The following is a 16953-nucleotide window of genomic DNA, read 5'->3' as shown; positions in this document are numbered from 1 at the left end:
TCTTGGTTGGCTGACCATTAACCCAAGAAGGTTGCTGCCTGCGGGAAGCTATCATCACAGACCCGGCCTAATTCTCCCTAGATGAGCTGGGAAGGAAGGGAGGAAGAAGGGGAATAGCTCCAGGAAAACAGCGCCAGAGGCACCTGCAGCCACAATAATGCCTCCGGTTTGGAGTTATTAAGCCTTTGCATTCCCAGCATGAGGTCAGAGGACCAGCAACAAAGTCGTGCGAGGGCGATGGATTTAGACTCTCTAGTTCTGCTCCAGACCTTGAGCACATTAAGATTTCCAAGTAATTCATATGCCCTTAAATATCGCTGACCGCGCCTTCCTTGCTCCTAAAGCCAGGACCTGAATAAACTGAGTATTGAGTCTCCGCTCTCCCACTGAGGTAGGGGACAGCCGCTCCTCACCACTGACGAGCTACGAGAGACTGATGCGAGGGCGCAGCAGTTCTCCCTGGGCAGCCCACGTCCTTCCCGAGCAGGTGCTCCCCGGCGGTGCCACGGATTCCCAGCTCCTTCCACGGCTCCTCCCCAGTGGTTCCAATGAGCGGCGGGCGCGGGAACTGGAGCCGCCCCCCGCGCACCCGCGCGACTCGCTGCTACTCCCTGCCAGTTCTTTTCTCCCGCGAGCGCGGCTCCAGCCCGGTTTCCCGCACAACCATGGGGAGCAATAAGCTCCTTTTGCTGGTGCTGGTCGCGATGGGCAGCGCCAGGGTCTCCAAGGCCGGTGAGTGGGGTCCGCGGGCGGGGATGCCCTGGGAAGGGACAGTACCCAGCGCTGCAGGTGTCGCATTCGTCGCGGTACAGTAGGAATTGGAGGCAGAGAACCTGGGGCACCTGATGCCGGGTGTTGGGTCCCTGGATCCGCCGCGGTGAGTTATGCAGGAGGTCATAGGAGGGCAAGGCTAAGCCTTGGAAGTGGCCGCTCTCAGGTCCCTTGACAATCCTGCAGGTGGGGAGAGGGGAGGTAGTCTCAGCTAACAAATCGGGAATCTTTTTCTGTGTCCTCCAGCAGGTGGGTAAAGGAGCTCTCTCCACCTTGGGGGTGCCGCGCACACTCTTGCATCTGGGCTCATCCTTCCCCTCAATGTCCAAGCCGGGTGGGATTCACTTTCTGGCCCTGGTCTCTCATCCGCCCACTCCCGGAAATTTTACAGGCAGCAAATGTAGCATTTTGGAGGTCCAGGACCTCGTGAAGAGGTGCCTCACACCAAAAAACAGCCCAGGGGAAAGAGTGATGAGGCCTGAGGTGCAGTTAGGAATGCATTTCCTGTGGCACTTGTTGATGTCTCTTAGCTATAGGCAGACCCCAAGGCTGAGGTGAACTGGATGGAGGTCCCGGGGTGACTGAGGCATGCACAGGTCCCCAACCGTCAAACTGGGGGCTGATGATTTAGTCAACTGTAGGAGATGTTCAATGTCTATGAACCACTTGCCCTCTGGGATTGTTAATGCTATAGGACATGTGCTCCTGATTGTCCGTAATGAATAAAAGGCACGTTTAGTCATTTTAACTTACAGGGTCAAGGTACTGTTGACATCTTTGGAGGAGGTGTCTTTTTACAACAGTTGTTTTTCTCCTAGGAGAGATTCTAACCCTCAGGATTCGTGGTTAACATGGTCCAGTGTCTCTGTGGTGGCTTATCTACTTGCACTCTTCTGAAACAGGATTTAAAGTTACTTGTCCTTTTTTTTTTTTTTTTTTTAAACAGTGATTTCCAATATCATCTACTATGAAGACATCTTTATTATCTGTTTTAGAACAGCATGTAATCATTGTCCTTAATATGTTGACAGACTGAGAATACTATGGTGAATTTAATATGTAAATAAATGTATTCAGTAAATTTCTTATGTAATCACACAACCCGTATAGAAATAAGTAATGTTGAAACCAGTCTGCAGATAATGTGTAGAATCCTTATGCATTTTTGTTTCCCACTGGAGAATCATTAGGACAAAATATTGTTCGAGTTCTGACTCCCATGATGGGTAGTGTTTGAGGGTTGACTGCAACCCCAATTGAAATCCTTCTGGAAAGATCTGCTGGAAGAGGTAGCAAAAGAATTAATGCTCTGTGAGCACACAGTATGTACTGTGCCAAGCAGCTTTGTGCTCATTTAATCCTTGAATTTTCCTCTTAGGATCACTTATTTACTAGTCTTATTATACTTATTGTGTAGATATTAAAACTGAGGTCCAGAGAGAGCAATTAACTCTCCCAGGGTCACATTAAATAAGTGGTCTAACCAAAATTCCTACCTAGGTGGCCTGGTAACTTAGCCTTTGTTCCCATGACAGCAGTTGCTAACATCGACTGGTCTCAATTTAATAATTTTGTTCTTGAGCTAAGTGAGATAGGCTGGTTGAAATGTGAGTAGGCAGTGGAGTGGTTAGCTGTCCATTGATAAGCAATATTTCCTTGGCATTTTATTTTTAGTGTTTTTATACTTCAGACTTTTAAAATCAAATGTGGAGTAACTACAGAAAGCACTACCTCAGAGGGACTCCGGTCAGAACTGGGACATTGTCCCTTCCCAGGAGGAGTGGTCTGTACAGGGGCCTTTTGTGATCCTTTTCCATGGCATAACTGTGTACAGATGTTGCCAGGAGTAGGACTTGTTGGTCTTCTCCACATGGTGCAGAGACTTCTAGTACAGGATTTGGCTTAGGCTTTGCAGGAATCATCGATTGACTTTTTTTCTCTGAAACTTATGTCAGTATAGTAAATTAAGTACAGTTGGGCCTCTGAGGCCTCTCTGTATCTAGCTTATTTTTAACCCTTAATCATTTGAAAAGGTAAAAAACACAGACTCACAACTTGAATTAAACAGTATGAATTGGTCCCTTGCAAGTGACTGAAAACTTATAAATACATATATCCTGGCTATTAGAGGCATGCCAAAGATATTATGTAGAACCAAATATTCTAATATTATTTTAAGATGTATCTGTACATATCAAATACTTGGAGCCTAAACTTGTAACTATTTCCTACTCCGAGGCTTTGGGACCCAACCAGAGCTGGAAGAAGCACTGTCCTTGTGTCTCTTGGCACACAAGTGTGAGTTGGCTTCTTTCTAACAGGGAAATAGGGAGGCACATAGCAAGGCTTCAGTCACAATTCCATGGCACCAGAAAGAGCAGGTTCCTCAGGAAAGTCACTGGTGAACCTTCATGGGGTTCTGGGGTACTGAGTTCCCCTGGTGTTTTCCTGAAAGTGAGTTGAAGGAAGACCTTCCAAAATGACCGCTCTGTTGTACCCAAGGAAGCCGGGCACTCTCATGGCTCTGCTTCTTGATCATCTAATGCAGATGAAGTGGAGTGTAACAGGACCCGGCAAGCTGCGTGCGGTGAAAAGTGCATTCCTGTGACCTGGCTCTGCAATGGTGAGCAAGAGTGTGTGGATGGGACTGACGAGCAGTGTGGTAAGTTCTTCTCAAGAATAAATTGTGAGCCAGGCGAGGTGGCGCATGCCTGTAATCCCAGCAGCTCGGGAGGCTGAGGCAGGAGGATAGTGAGTTCAAAGCCAGCCTCAGCAAAAGTGAGGTGCTAAGAAACTCAGTGAGACCCTGTCTCTAAATAAAATAGGGCTGGGGATGTGACTCAGTGTTCAAGTGCCCCTGGTACCAAAAAAAAAAAAAAAAAAAAAAAAAAAAAAATTGTGAACTTGTCCTAGATTGCCAATGCAGGTTGTACATCCCTAATCTGAAAACCTGAAATGCTCCAAAATCCAAAACTTTCTGAGCACAAACATGACACCACAAGTGGAAAATTCTGTACCTCACTTTGTGTGGTGGCTCATAGTCAAAATGCAGAGGCACTAAAAATACTGTATAAAATAAACTTCAGGCTATATGTATGAAGTGTATATGAAACATAAATGAATTTCATGTTTAGATTTAGGTCCCATCTCCAAGATCTATTATTATGTATATGCAAATATTCTAAGATTTTTTTAAAAATCCAAAATCTGAAACACTTCTAGTCCCAAGCATTTCAGATAAGGGATACTTAATTTGTACTAGATTGACAGTGTCCATTCTCATGGATTCCAACTTCTTAGAGGGTATGCAAACATGATGAATTCTCTGGGTTGTTGTAGGCTCTCAGGGGTAAGCCTGGGATGGTTCTTCAGATGTTGAGAGCATTATTGTCAGAACAAGGTCTGAACCTTCAACTTAGATGTAACCATATGCAGTGAGTTACTCAAACTAGAGTAATCCAGTGATTGGTTTCTCTTTAGGAAACCCTTGAAGACCCTGGTACATATAGTTTCATTTGGAATATAATCAATTAGTTCAACTTTCTAAGTTTAGAGAAATCGTACAATGAAACAGCCACTTTGCAAATTGAGCATAAAGAAAACTATAAAACCAATAGCCAAGTCAGCCACTTTGCAAAAACTTTGCTGAAACAAAGCTCAAAACTGGGTCACCTGAGCACCAGCATGTGTGGGAAATTTCTTAGTAGGTGACTTACATCCTTGTGTTATGATTATGGAAGGGAAAAAAAATCCTCACAAAAGGAGAAAAACCCCAAGGTACTTGGTGAATACTACATCCCTTTTCTTCACCCTGCCTGAACATTCCTGGGTGGTCACTTACTACAACTAACTTAACATGAATATTTGAACTGGGGATGTAACTCAGTGGTAGAATGTGTGTTTAGTATGTTCAAAGCACTGAGTTCAATCCCTAATACCGCACACACACAATAGCAACAATAACAAAAATATCTCCCCCAAAACAGAACAACTAACAACGACATAATATTACAGATTGGAATAAACTTTTTGACTTGCAGAAATGTCTTGTTCTGTGCCCCCCATACATTTTACATTTACTCTCTAAGTTTACTTGCTGCCAGTAGGCATACTTAGATGGAAATATTTGAGGGAACCAACAGTGTCTAGATTGTCTTAGATCTTTAACTGCCTTGGCCAATATAGTGGCTACTAACCACTTTTGGGGACTTAAATTGATTGAATTATATTAAATTTAAATAAAACTCAGTTGTATCATATTACCCTCTTTTTGAAAATTTTTGCAACATTGGGGAAGGAACCCAGGGCCTTGCACATGCTAGGCACATGCTCTGCCACTGAGCCACCCCCCAGCCCACTTGTGCATTTGAAGTGCTCATCAGTCACATGTGACTAGTGGCTACCATTTTAGACAGAACAAACACAAAACATTTCCATCATCACAGAAAGATTTTCTGGGCAACTGTATTCTAGAAGGACGGTGGGAAGGATAAACCTTACTAATTTGCTAGGTGACTATCCCTTGGTAGGGGACAAGTATGTCAGGGGAGAAAAGGACAAGCAAGTTCAGGGTTGATTCTGGTGGAAAATTGTTAAGTAATTATTCCTTTGCTAATTTAATACATAATGTGAAACCCAGGTTTGTTGATTTTTCTCAGTAGCAATGCAGTGAGCTCTTTTTGGGCAGTGCTATATAGGCTATATGCAAAAAAGAAGTCCCTCACTGGGGGAGTGCATCAGAGATAGAGGTGTGGAACCACAGCAGAAAGAGAAGGAGACAAGGGAACTCCTGGAGAGGGAACCAGAGGGGGTTTCCTTCAATGTGACTACACAACAGCAAGATGGGGTGTCTCTGGGTCGGAAAACTCAAAAGGGCAGCAGAGGGTTGGACTTTTTGTTTGTTTGCTCTTTTGCTTGTTTTTTGGTACTGGGGATTGAACCCAGGGGAACTTTACCTCTGAGCCACATCCTCAGCCCTTTAATTTTTGAGACAAGGTCTCACTAAGTTCCTCAGGGCCTTGCTCAGTCGCTGAGACTGGCCTCAAACTTGTGATCCTCCTGCCTTGGCTTCCAGAGTTGCTGGGAATACAGGCATATGACACTGCACCCCACAAGGATTGAGGGTCTTCATATCACTGTAGGGGAGTTCCTGGATGAGTAGGGTCTTTGGTGTATGTGGCAGAACAAGAATTTCAGCATACACCAGTCAGAGACAGCAGACAGGTTTATTTAGGAAAACAGAGACACATTTAAGGGAGAGTGCAGGCTATCTTAAGAGAGAGACACTTGGGGTAAAGCAATTCAAGGGGGAATGTTGGCTGTCTTCAGAGGGAGAGACAGCAACCTGTGGTCTGGGTTGTTGACAGTTATAGAGGGACAGTAATGAGGGGCTGGACTAGCGGTGAATTCAGGGCAGAATTACACAATTTCAGGCCAATTTTCCCTGTACTTGTATCTTGCTTACATGATACTTTTTGCTGGCAAGGACTCAAGCTGAGGATGTGGGCTAAGGGCTTGGACTGGGCTGCTCACATGAATCCCAAATTGAAAAGCTGCCAGGGTCCTGACAAACTCCTCTTCCTTTGCTCCTCTTCTTGAACACTGTCCCTGGCCTGCAGAGGAAGCATGTGCTGGACATCCCCAAGCCTGGCAGTGTGACAATGGCAGATGCATATCCATCAGCTGGCTTTGTGATGGTGCTGGGGACTGCCTAGATGGCTCTGATGAGGTTGATTGTGGTACGTAGGACACATTTTTAACGTCCCCTCGTCTTCTCTGTTTTTTAGCAGTATTGATTGACATCAATGATATTAAATGAAATAAGAAAGTCTTAAACAGCTGAATGTCATAGGCGCTAAATCTAGATACTCTATTATTTCTGGTATTTTAAGGAAGTTTTTAACTCACTTCTCTCTGTTTTTCAAAATAACCCAAAATGAAAGAGACTATTAGCTTCATTTTCATTTTGAAAACCTCTTCGGGGTGAAACGTCAGTGTATAATGTTGTGACTGTGTCTCCAATGGTTGGCATCTCTTTTAGTTCTCAGGGTTCTGTAGACCAAGTCCCTGAGCAAGCCATAAATACCCATGGAGAAGTAGGTCCATAGTACGCTGGTTCTGTCTCACCAAGCCAACTCCTGCCTTTTCAGACTTGACAGTGACAGCATGTCCAGACCATAAGGTCCAGTGTCCAGGAAAGTCTCAGTGTCTGGATGCCGGGGAACTCTGTGATCTCCATCAGGACTGTGCAGATGGGTCTGACAAAGCACACTGCCCCCAGAGCCATTGTCCGGCTGGGCAGTGGCAGTGCCAGAACAAGGTGTGTGTGATGGATAGTTGGAGGTGTGATGGCATCGACCAGTGTGGTGACTACTCAGATGAGCACATCTGTGGTGAGCCTTGCTTTCTTCCTTGTGCTTCAAGGGCAGATGTACTATGTGGGCTGCTTTATGCAAATTGCATTTTAATCCCTACAACTGAGGCTGCATCCCTGTATCTAAAAACAGGATGCTTCCTAGCAGTAACCAACATGCAGTTATCTGTGGAAATGTAAAGCAGTGCTTGAATAGGAACGCTGGAGAGGGATGGTCTGAGTGTTGCCTGGAGTGTTACCACTATTCAGTTACAGCCAATCCATGGAAAGCCTACTGACAGATGACTCTCAGTCTTACGTAGCCAATACAGAGGGGAAAAATTCCTCCGTAAGGGTGTTAAATCCCCAAAGACGAGTACTACATTTGGCAAATACTACATTTCTCTTCTGGATCTCACATTGCATGGTAGTTGTTACTGACTTCTTGGTGAACCACACCATATTGAGTATCCAATATACTTAGATACTCAAAGTCTAACATTTTTATGATAATGTGAAAATCAGTCTTGTGAAGAGAATACTTTTTTCTAGGTCAGGTGTTGACCAACTCTAATACTACTTCAATCACAACTGTTTAATACAAGGATAATCAATTTAATACTGTTTCCATCCAGCATGCAGATGTCTTACCATCTTCATGATGAAATCTAAGGTTTTACTTCTCTGAAAAATCTATCTTAAAAGATAAAACTTTCTTACCTAGAATTGCCTTAGTGTATAGAAATGATACCACTTTACCCATGAAAGAGTTGTCTATTTCTACCATTCCCTGTGAGTATTAATGAAAAAATATGCTTTGCTTCCTACACAGCTTCCTGTCCAGAAGGCATGGTTGGATGTGATGAAGGGAGATGCATCCCAGAAACTCTGATGTGTGATGGGGAAGCAGACTGTGCAGATGGCACCGATGAACCCACCACGTGTGGTAAGGAACCAGTTGCTTAGCTTAAGGTGGGAGGTGGGAAATAGGCTTAAACAGCTGACCTGCCTTAGTTACCATGGAGTCTACCCTTGGAGAGACTGCTTGGACTAAACCTCACACAGAAGCAATTCTCCTTCAAGGATGGAACTCTTTACCAGTTATAGCCCCTGGCTTTGGTCTTTTGAGTGTGAGCACATATTATCTAAGCTACCAAACTTTGAGGACTAATTCTCTTTTTGTAACTTTAGCTAACCAATTCAAGCCATGTCGCTTCTGAAATCCTGGTAGAAGGCCAGGAATGTGTGTTCGAATGTTGTTAGCGTTGTTATCAGAACAAGGTCCACACCATCAATTTAGGCTTAAATATCTATAGCAGTGTTCTCAAAACAGACTGAACCAGAGGTTCCACTACAAGGACCCCTTGAAGACCTCAGTGCACACAACTACCTGTGTATAATCAATGACTCAAAACAACTTTGCAAATTGAGTATAAAGAAAACTACAAAACCAGTAGAAACCAAGTCAACCGTTTGGCAGATGTCATGTTGACTGGGAACCAAATCATTTGTTTAAGACAAAACCATAAAATTCTCTAAGGATTTAACAGAGACCAGACTCAGGAAGACTCATGTGGCTACTGAGAAGCAACTCCATCCTGAGAACAATTCCTTGTTCTCACTATAAGAATCACTGTGGTTCAGGTGGGGAAAGGAGAGTGGGGAGTCTCTCTCCTAGTTATTTTGTCATCTGTCTCCTACTTCCTCCCCAAATCTGGTCTTAAATATGTATGACAAAACCTCTTTAGTACTGTAAAATGCTGCCAAAGAAATTTTGTACTAAAGGAAAATGAATTTGAGATGTTAAAAAGAGGTGGAGAGAATAGAAATTCAGTAGATTAGACAATGGGTAATGGAGCGAAGGGCGGGGAAATAGGAAAAGGAAAGTGGAATGAATCCAACATAATTTTCCTATGCACATATATGAAAACATCACAGTGGATCCCACCATTAAAAGAATGGGATCCTAACTAGATCAAGATATATTCCATACTTGTATAATTATATCAAAATGGATTCTACTATCAAGTATAATTCATAAGAACCAATAAATAAAAAAAGATGCTAAAAGCATAAACAATGGGAGAAAGTATAGGTTTCTGATTCTATATTGATAATTCAATAGGATTCAAAAGCCAGTATATCACTTCCTGAGGTCAGGGGTCTCAGTCACTCATGCATTCCAGAGAATGTAGATAGGAGGTCTCTGGCCCCTGTGCAAGGACAATAAATAACACCAGCATTTGAAATCATTCACACTGTTGACCTGGAAAGAAACTCCTCCTCCCCTGCTCCTGGGATTCCTATCTTTTGCCCTTCCACACTCCTCCCCCAAACTCCATGTTTCTAGGCCAGAGGGTAGGTCAGAGGTCAGTAATAACCAGTCATCTATTGCTCACCCAGGCCTAGAAGGTATGTGCACAATAGAGTTTATAAAATGATGGGTCTGCTTTCAACTGTTTTGACCACTTCCCTGTCTCTACCAGGTAAAAACTGCTCTCTGGTGAATGGTGGCTGTGAGGGTCAGTGCAGTGACACACACTGGGGTGTCCAGTGTTCCTGTGGGGCAGGGTGGCGGTTGCAGCCCGACGGGCAGAGCTGTGGAGGTCAGAACTGGTTTGATTCATCTTTTTAAAACATTTTTTAATTGCAGTAAAATGCATATAATTGCATATAATTGTAAAATGCATATAATGTAAATTTTACCATCACAGCCATTCTTAAATGTATCATGCAGTGCCATTACCTACTTTCACCATGTCGTGCAAACAAGCATTACCACCACGCATTTTCAGAGCTCCTTCACATCCCCAGTAGAAACCATCCCCATTAAACAATAACTCCCTTCCCCCCGACTCTTTCTCGATTAATTTGTCCATTCTGGGTACCTCACACAGGTAGGATCATACTGTAATTATGCTTTTGTGTTTGTCTTACCCAGCAGAGCATAATGGCTTCAGAGTTCATCCATGTTAGCACATGCACCATAGCATGCTTCAGGATTTGTGTCCTTTTTAAGGCTGAATAAATAGATACTACATACAATGTCTGTCTGTGGGTGGATATCCAGGTTGTTTTCCTCCTCTTGACTATTGTGAAGAATGCTGGTGTGAACGCAATGTACAAATATCTGTGTGATCATTCCATTTTCTGGGGATATACCAGAAAGTGGACTCACTGGACCATGTGACAACTGCTTAATTTTTTGAAGAGTCATCACACTGTTTTTCACAGTGGATGCACCATTTACTATTTCCACCAGTAGGGCACAGGATTCCAGTTTCTCCACATTCTTGCCAATGCTTTTGTTCATGTCCTCTTTTGTAGGAATTGCAGGGCATCTATTGCCAAGTGAGAAAGGGTTTCCCTATGGCGTATATCACACAATGTTTTAAACTTAGCGTCCTTTCCCTATGGACTATATCACAGAATAGAAAGACTTGTCATTTCACGGCCATGCCTAAGTTCCACAGCGTGGGTAGCAGGACAGAATCTGAAATTTGAGCCCATTGTATGTTTCCCCTTGCTTGTCCTGCTGGCTGACACCAGATCCTTCAAGACTCATTTCTCCTCTTTGTAAAGTGAGATTATGGTTCCAGAATGGCTAAAATTAATTTCACATATCTTTATTATTCAGTAAAAGATTATGACTTCTGCCCTACTACACTTGTCTACAAAAAAATACAGGAAGGTATTTTAGGTTAAAATCTGATTGTGAGGGTAAAGGATCTATTGTTTTGTTGCTGTGGCATAAGGGGTTAGTCAGCCCTTCCACCCTAAAGCCTGATCAGTGTCCCTACTCAGTAGTGCCTTCTCATGACTGTACCTGCTTGTATCTTTACCCACTTGGGAAGGCTACAAGAGAAAAGACTGGTTTATTACATACTATTAAATAGTATTATTAGATAGTACAAAGGCTTTTGTATTAGCAATTCATTAACAATGGTTATGATCCTATTTTAGATTTTAATTCATTAATATTAAATTTTAATCATTAAATTTGATCAATTTTACTAATTCAATAGATGATTTAATTTATTAATACTTCATTAGACATATGAAATCAGCATCTGGTCATGGCTCTAGAAGTGTTTGGGTTTTGCAGCCCTCTGCCTGAGCCCTGGAGCACCCTTCTTGGGTTTCTGACCCATTACAGGTTTTGGCTGACCCCTGAGCCTGACTGTAGCCAAGCGTTGCTTATGCTTCTGGCATGGGAAAGCATTATTCTACTTTAGGACCCTGCGGGTTTGAAGGAATAATGTTTTCACATCAGTTCTTCTAAGAAACCGTTTTCCTTCCTGCTTATAAAATAAAGAAATAAATCTCTCCTGGTTTTGGGACTTGCGCTCTAATGGGTCCCAGCCATTAGGCTTTGAGATACTATTGTACCTTATCTAAATCCTGCCGGTGAGACCTGAGAGGCTTAAGCATTTTCCATGACCCCATGGTGCCAGCAGTGAACTCTAGGCTGTAACATTTGTCATTCTCAAATAGACTCTGGCAAATCTTATCTAAGAAATGTCGCTAGGATAACATAAATGGGTATTCTGTAGTCAAACACCTGGGGTCCCAATGTTGAAATTTTTCCTAAATTTTATTAATGTGAGTGGGAGATTGTTGGTGGCCAGCACTGACTATTCCAGGGTCTGGTACAATGATTTCCATAAAATGCCAATCCAGGCAGCATCTGAAAAGTGGCTCCAAAGGACAAAAATACTGCAGAGATTGTTTCTGGATTGCCTCTAACTTATGACTGTCATCAGATGTAGATGAATGCTCGATGGCGTTCAGTCCTTGTGGCCAACTATGTCATAATACACCAGGCTCTTACTCCTGTGACTGTATTCAAGGTTACCAGCTCAACAATGGGAGCGAATGTCGAGTTACAGGTGAGTTTCAATACCAGAAGCAAAGCCCAGCTCCTGTGCTATTCTTAGCAGTAATTGCAGAGAAAAGTGATATAGGGAATTCATTTTTAAGTCTAGTACTAGAGACGACTCCATTGTTTTCATAAAGAAGCTACCATTATACCATTCATGCTCAACCTGAGTGTCAATTGCATTAAATAACTTAGTTACTCCGCAGTCTACTAGGTATTCCACAGACCCAACAAATATAGTCTTAACTTGCCCTGTGCTTCTATAGAAATAAAACACTCAGTTACATTTGGCTACTGTGTACCTGACTTGGACAGGACTTCTGTCTAGGTCAGAGAGGCAGTCAAGTTCCAAAGATTAGTTTCAACATGTTGGGAGTTCAGAGGAAGGACAGAGGACTAAGGTGGCCCACTAGATCTCTAAATACTTAGTCCAGAGTTTAGGGATAGGTAGATTTGGGTATGAGAGATGGGATAAATATTTAAAGGGAAATGTGTGGAATAAAGCTACAAAATTATTCATCTCTACTGTCCTTTGATTGCAGATGATGGTGTTAAAATTCTTATAGCAAGAGATCAAGAGCTTGGTGTCCTGGATCGAAAAACAGGCATCTATGAATCTCTGATACCTATAAAATCAAGACCCATTTCTGTTGCATATGATCTTGAGAGAAGCACATATTTCTGGGTAGATGAAGTCTTAAATGTGTTTGTCCTTGGGAAACCAAACTTTGTTCCCCTTTACCCAGGTATATTTTTTGGCACTAAGAGCCTTAACTTCTTAAAACTACTTGTGTTAGTTAACTTTGCATTACTGTAACAAAATACCTGAGATAATAAATTTAAAAAGAGGAAAAATTTATTTTGGTTCCCACTTTTGGGGATTTCAGTCTGTGGTTGGTTGGTCCCACTGCTTTTGGGTCTGGGGTGACTCATCATATGGTGGGAGTATGTGGTAGGGGAAACTGCTTACCTCATGGTGCCAGGAAGTAAAGGGAGATAAGAAGAGACTGTCCCACAATCCCCTCAAGCTCCTGCCCCAGTGGCTTAAACCTCCCACTAGCCCCCACCTCTTATACGTTTCTGTTACCTTTCAACAGTGCCACAGACTGGGGACTAAGCCTTTAACACATGGACCTTTGAGGGACAGCCCAGATCCAAAATGTAACCCTACCCCCTAGTGTAAGAAGCATGCGTATCCATCTGTACCACCTCCTGGACAGGCCTGTCATGAAGCATGCAATATATAAAAGTCTGGTTTCAGATAAGATTGCTGTAGTTCAGGTCCATAGGAGCACCATAGAATGTAACTTGCAACATGAAATTGTTAGTATTAAAGTACAGAAGGTCTTGGAATGTAGCCTCAGGCCACAGTTGGTCTCAGAGGCCCACACTAGGTATGTGACCTCAGGCAAGTTCTTAACCCTTTGATCTGCCTTCCATAAGATGAGGGTACTAGTACTTGGCCTCATTGTGTAAGTTTGGGGACTAAACTAGACAGTGCGTATCAAGAGGGCTTGTTTGCTGGGGACACAGAAATGCCCTGGGAGCAGTTCAGAGGTAGTTTGTAACAACTTGCCCGACACTTTTACAAGAACTTTAGTCTAAACCAAGGTCACTTCATAGACTGTCAGATTTCTTAGTTAAGCTTCTGCTTTGGTCCTCCTCCTTCCCTGTCACGCCTGCGTGTTGGAAATACCCTGGCACATCTCTGGCCCTTAATCCTTACATTTATTTGCCTCACTGTATAGTTCAAAATCAGAAAATGTAGCAAAGTTGTGTCCAAGTCTCTGTTTGCAAGGTAAGAGAGTGTAGACAAATGCGGGAACATAAAACTATCTCCTTTGTCCCCAGAACTTACGGCAGTGAACAGCATCTCCTTGGACTGGTCCACAGGACAGTTGTATTGGGCTAGCAGTTTTGCAAGGGTCATCTGTGCTGGCTTAAGTGACGGCAGAGGCTATGTCAAAATTTTGGAAAAGGATCTTGTGCCAGAGCAGCTAGTAGTGTTTCCTGAAAAGAAGTAAGTAGCATTTCTTGCGGAGTATATTGGAAATCACTGTTTATTTGGGATATTTAAGTTAATAAGGGACATATCAGTCTTTTTCAACCTAGATTTTATTGGCTCCCCCAAATTCTCAAGTTTGAATCTTCAATTGAATTTTATGGAGTCAAACTTTTCAAAGTCCAGTGACTTGAGTGCAGAAGCAGAAATCTCTAGCATCAACAGCAGTTTAATGATATGAGACCAGTGCAAGAAAGCTATACAAGTCAGGCGGTAGAGAATTAAGTACTCATGCCTGCAAGTGAAGGGACCCTAACAGCACGCACCCCTGTTTGCAGGTACTTGTATTGGGTGAATCGAGGTGGGACAGGCGTGAGGACTGTGGAATCTGCAGGCATGGATGGCTCTGACAGGAAGGTGCTTGCTGTCCTAACCACAGAGGAGCCTTTAGGACTGACACTGGACCACGTGACTGACAGGCTCTACTGGATCAGTGAATATAAAAAGGTACCATAGTTAGATCCAAAGAGAAAATTCAAACTCTTTTGGTGGGAACTTGGTTTGATTCCACAGGGAAGTACAAAATTCTCTTAAGTCTTGCATCAACTCTCTGAAATACCTTCTGGCCACAAAAATCGAGAAGAGCCAGGTGTAACAGCACAACACCTTTGGGTGTAGGAGACCATATCAACACAGCTTGAGAGAGGAGGTGCTTTTCTTCAGTTCTATAGTCAAACACTGTAGGAATTTTCTGGAAGCATTGGTCCTATTCTGTGTTGTAGCCTGCACACAGAATCTTTTAGGATTACTGACTACATCCTTGAAAGCATACAGTTACTGGGCTACTTGTGTCTCATACTTAGATTTCTAGGACTTACTATTACAGTTCATGTTGTCCCATTTTTAGAAAGGCCTATCTGAAAGACCAGGTCTTGTGAGTCACATTTTTAGGCCTCTGATCTTCTACCTGTGATTTTCGCTAATCAGGGTGCCTCTTTGTACTCCCACGGCCTTTTCTGAAAAGAGATAGGATCCCTACTCAGAAGGCAGCACATGGTGGTGCAAAAGGGTTTGGTATAGTGTCTAGTTCAGACAGTAAGTTATAGTAACTCCCTGTGTAGTCCATCTGTGGCCCTAGTTTGTCCAAGAAGCAGTCCAATCTGCTGATTCCAGCATTAACCTCCTTGAATCCTTAGACACATTCATCTCTATCAAGTTGCTATTGCACAGATATATTTAATCAGTATCCAAGAAACTGATGACATTAATGTCGTCAGCACTTGCTAAGGCTACCATACTCTCATAAGATTCTAATGCTTCCTTCAGTCCATAGAGACAGTGAAGGTGGATGGCAGCGGGAGGTACTCCTTTCCTGAGATCTTCCTGGAAGATGAAAACCCAGTAGGACTAGCTGTCTTTGAGAACTCTTTCTTCTGGGCCAATAAGACACAGCTGTTTTATACCTCACCCCGCAGCCCAAAGGAGAGACAGGTGTTACTGGATACCTCCATGTCTGCTTTCTCAGTCCTCCACAAGTCCCTGCAGCCTAAGAGTAAGTAAATGGCTTGCTTTAGAAGTGCTGATGAATCAGAATGCATAAGAGTGAAACTGCCCGAGGTGCTAGCTGTCTGTGGTAGAACTCGCTATTTGGAGGCAGGGAAATGTTCTGGGTATCCTTCCAGACTTACCTACATAGGACTTGTAAGGAAGATGCATTGAATACCAGCATCTATTGGGGAAGTCATTCCAAGTTATATGCCTGTGCCAGTCCAAAGCATTTGCTAGATTTATGAGGCATTTAATATAGAAAATATAGGATAATAAGTTGTTCACAGAGGGGCTGAGATGACTTACTCACCAACAGGACAATGGATAAAATGGAAAATTGAACAAATTCTTGTGTTCTGATAGTAGGAAGAGTCAACTTAGATAATACTTCTTAACTGGATCTGAGAAACTAACCAAAGTAGAGAGGCTAGGCCACTTAGGGAGTCTTGGCAATATGCAAGGCCCGCAGTCATGTTGCCTTGACTCCAAGGGAGGAGGTGTTACTGATGGATGCTTTATTGGCCTAACGTAAGATAGGTAAGTAACTGCCACTCTCTGAAAGACAGTAAGAGATCAGTGGAGTTCAAAGGTCAGCACACCTAATTAGAAGGTAACCAGTGTATCTGGGTTCCTCTTAAGGCAAAGTGGCTTAACTCTTCATCATTATTCAGTTTGGAACTAGTGTGGATAAGTACATCTGAACCTGTCTCACATGATGTTTTATAGCAGGCAGATACCCAGCTTGTGCTCCAGGTTCTTGCAGCCACTTATGCCTCCTGTCTCCTGTCCACCCCAAGGGCTATAAGTGTGTTTGTCCTGAAGGAATGTTTCTTTCACATTCTGGCACATGTAGTGGTAAGTATGTTGGGTAAAACGGGTTCAGCTCAAGGAGGCATCTTCCATGGTAGCCTGGAAATAATGTAGCTTCCATTTCTCAGTCAGCTGGTTTTGTACTGACAACCTACTCTGAGGACCAGTTTTGTTATCAGGTCAATTTGATTCAATTTTTTCTTTTGATTGTGCTAAAATATACAGAACAGAGAACTTAGCATTTTAGTCATTTCTAACTGGCATGAAGTACGACCATCACCACCATCCCTCTCCAGAACTTCTTCATCTTCCCAAACTGAAAACACTTTTCCCATTAGACATTAACTCCCTATTCTCCTCTCTCTCCAGTTCCTTTCAACTACCATTCTGTTTTCTGTCTGTATGAATCTGCCTATTTTTGGTACCACTGTAACCAAAAGTTTGGTCCTTGTCCCCGATGCCAATCCAATAACAAGGACATGGTTTTGAGAAAAAGGAAAAAGAAAGTTTATTGCTCTGCTAGCAAAGGAGAAACACAGGGGACTCCTGTCTCAGAGGCTGTGATTTTGCCCATCATGGGGAACAGGGGGT

General features: G+C 43.0%; 1 protein-coding gene across 1 annotated transcript in view; it reads left to right on the top strand.

The window, feature by feature from the left end:
- The first annotated feature begins 704 nt into the window (after positions 1–704).
- LOC124982694 (prolow-density lipoprotein receptor-related protein 1-like) overlaps positions 705–16953 on the top strand; it is a 54723-nt gene continuing 38474 nt past the window's right edge. The window contains exons 1-12 of the mRNA XM_047549664.1: positions 705–732; positions 3320–3433; positions 6390–6509; positions 6921–7163; positions 7956–8069; positions 9610–9729; positions 11887–12012; positions 12545–12748; positions 13854–14022; positions 14343–14511; positions 15331–15556; positions 16282–16407. Of these exons, the coding sequence (XP_047405620.1) occupies positions 705–732; positions 3320–3433; positions 6390–6509; positions 6921–7163; positions 7956–8069; positions 9610–9729; positions 11887–12012; positions 12545–12748; positions 13854–14022; positions 14343–14511; positions 15331–15556; positions 16282–16407 (1759 nt within the window). The remainder of the gene's footprint in view (positions 733–3319; positions 3434–6389; positions 6510–6920; positions 7164–7955; positions 8070–9609; positions 9730–11886; positions 12013–12544; positions 12749–13853; positions 14023–14342; positions 14512–15330; positions 15557–16281; positions 16408–16953) is intronic.

Source organism: Sciurus carolinensis, chromosome 4 (assembly GCF_902686445.1).
Source record: "Sciurus carolinensis chromosome 4, mSciCar1.2, whole genome shotgun sequence".
Classification (NCBI taxonomy): Eukaryota; Metazoa; Chordata; class Mammalia; order Rodentia; family Sciuridae; genus Sciurus; species Sciurus carolinensis.
The sequence above is the reverse complement of the archived record's forward strand: the minus strand, read 5'-3'. Positions and strand labels throughout refer to the sequence as shown.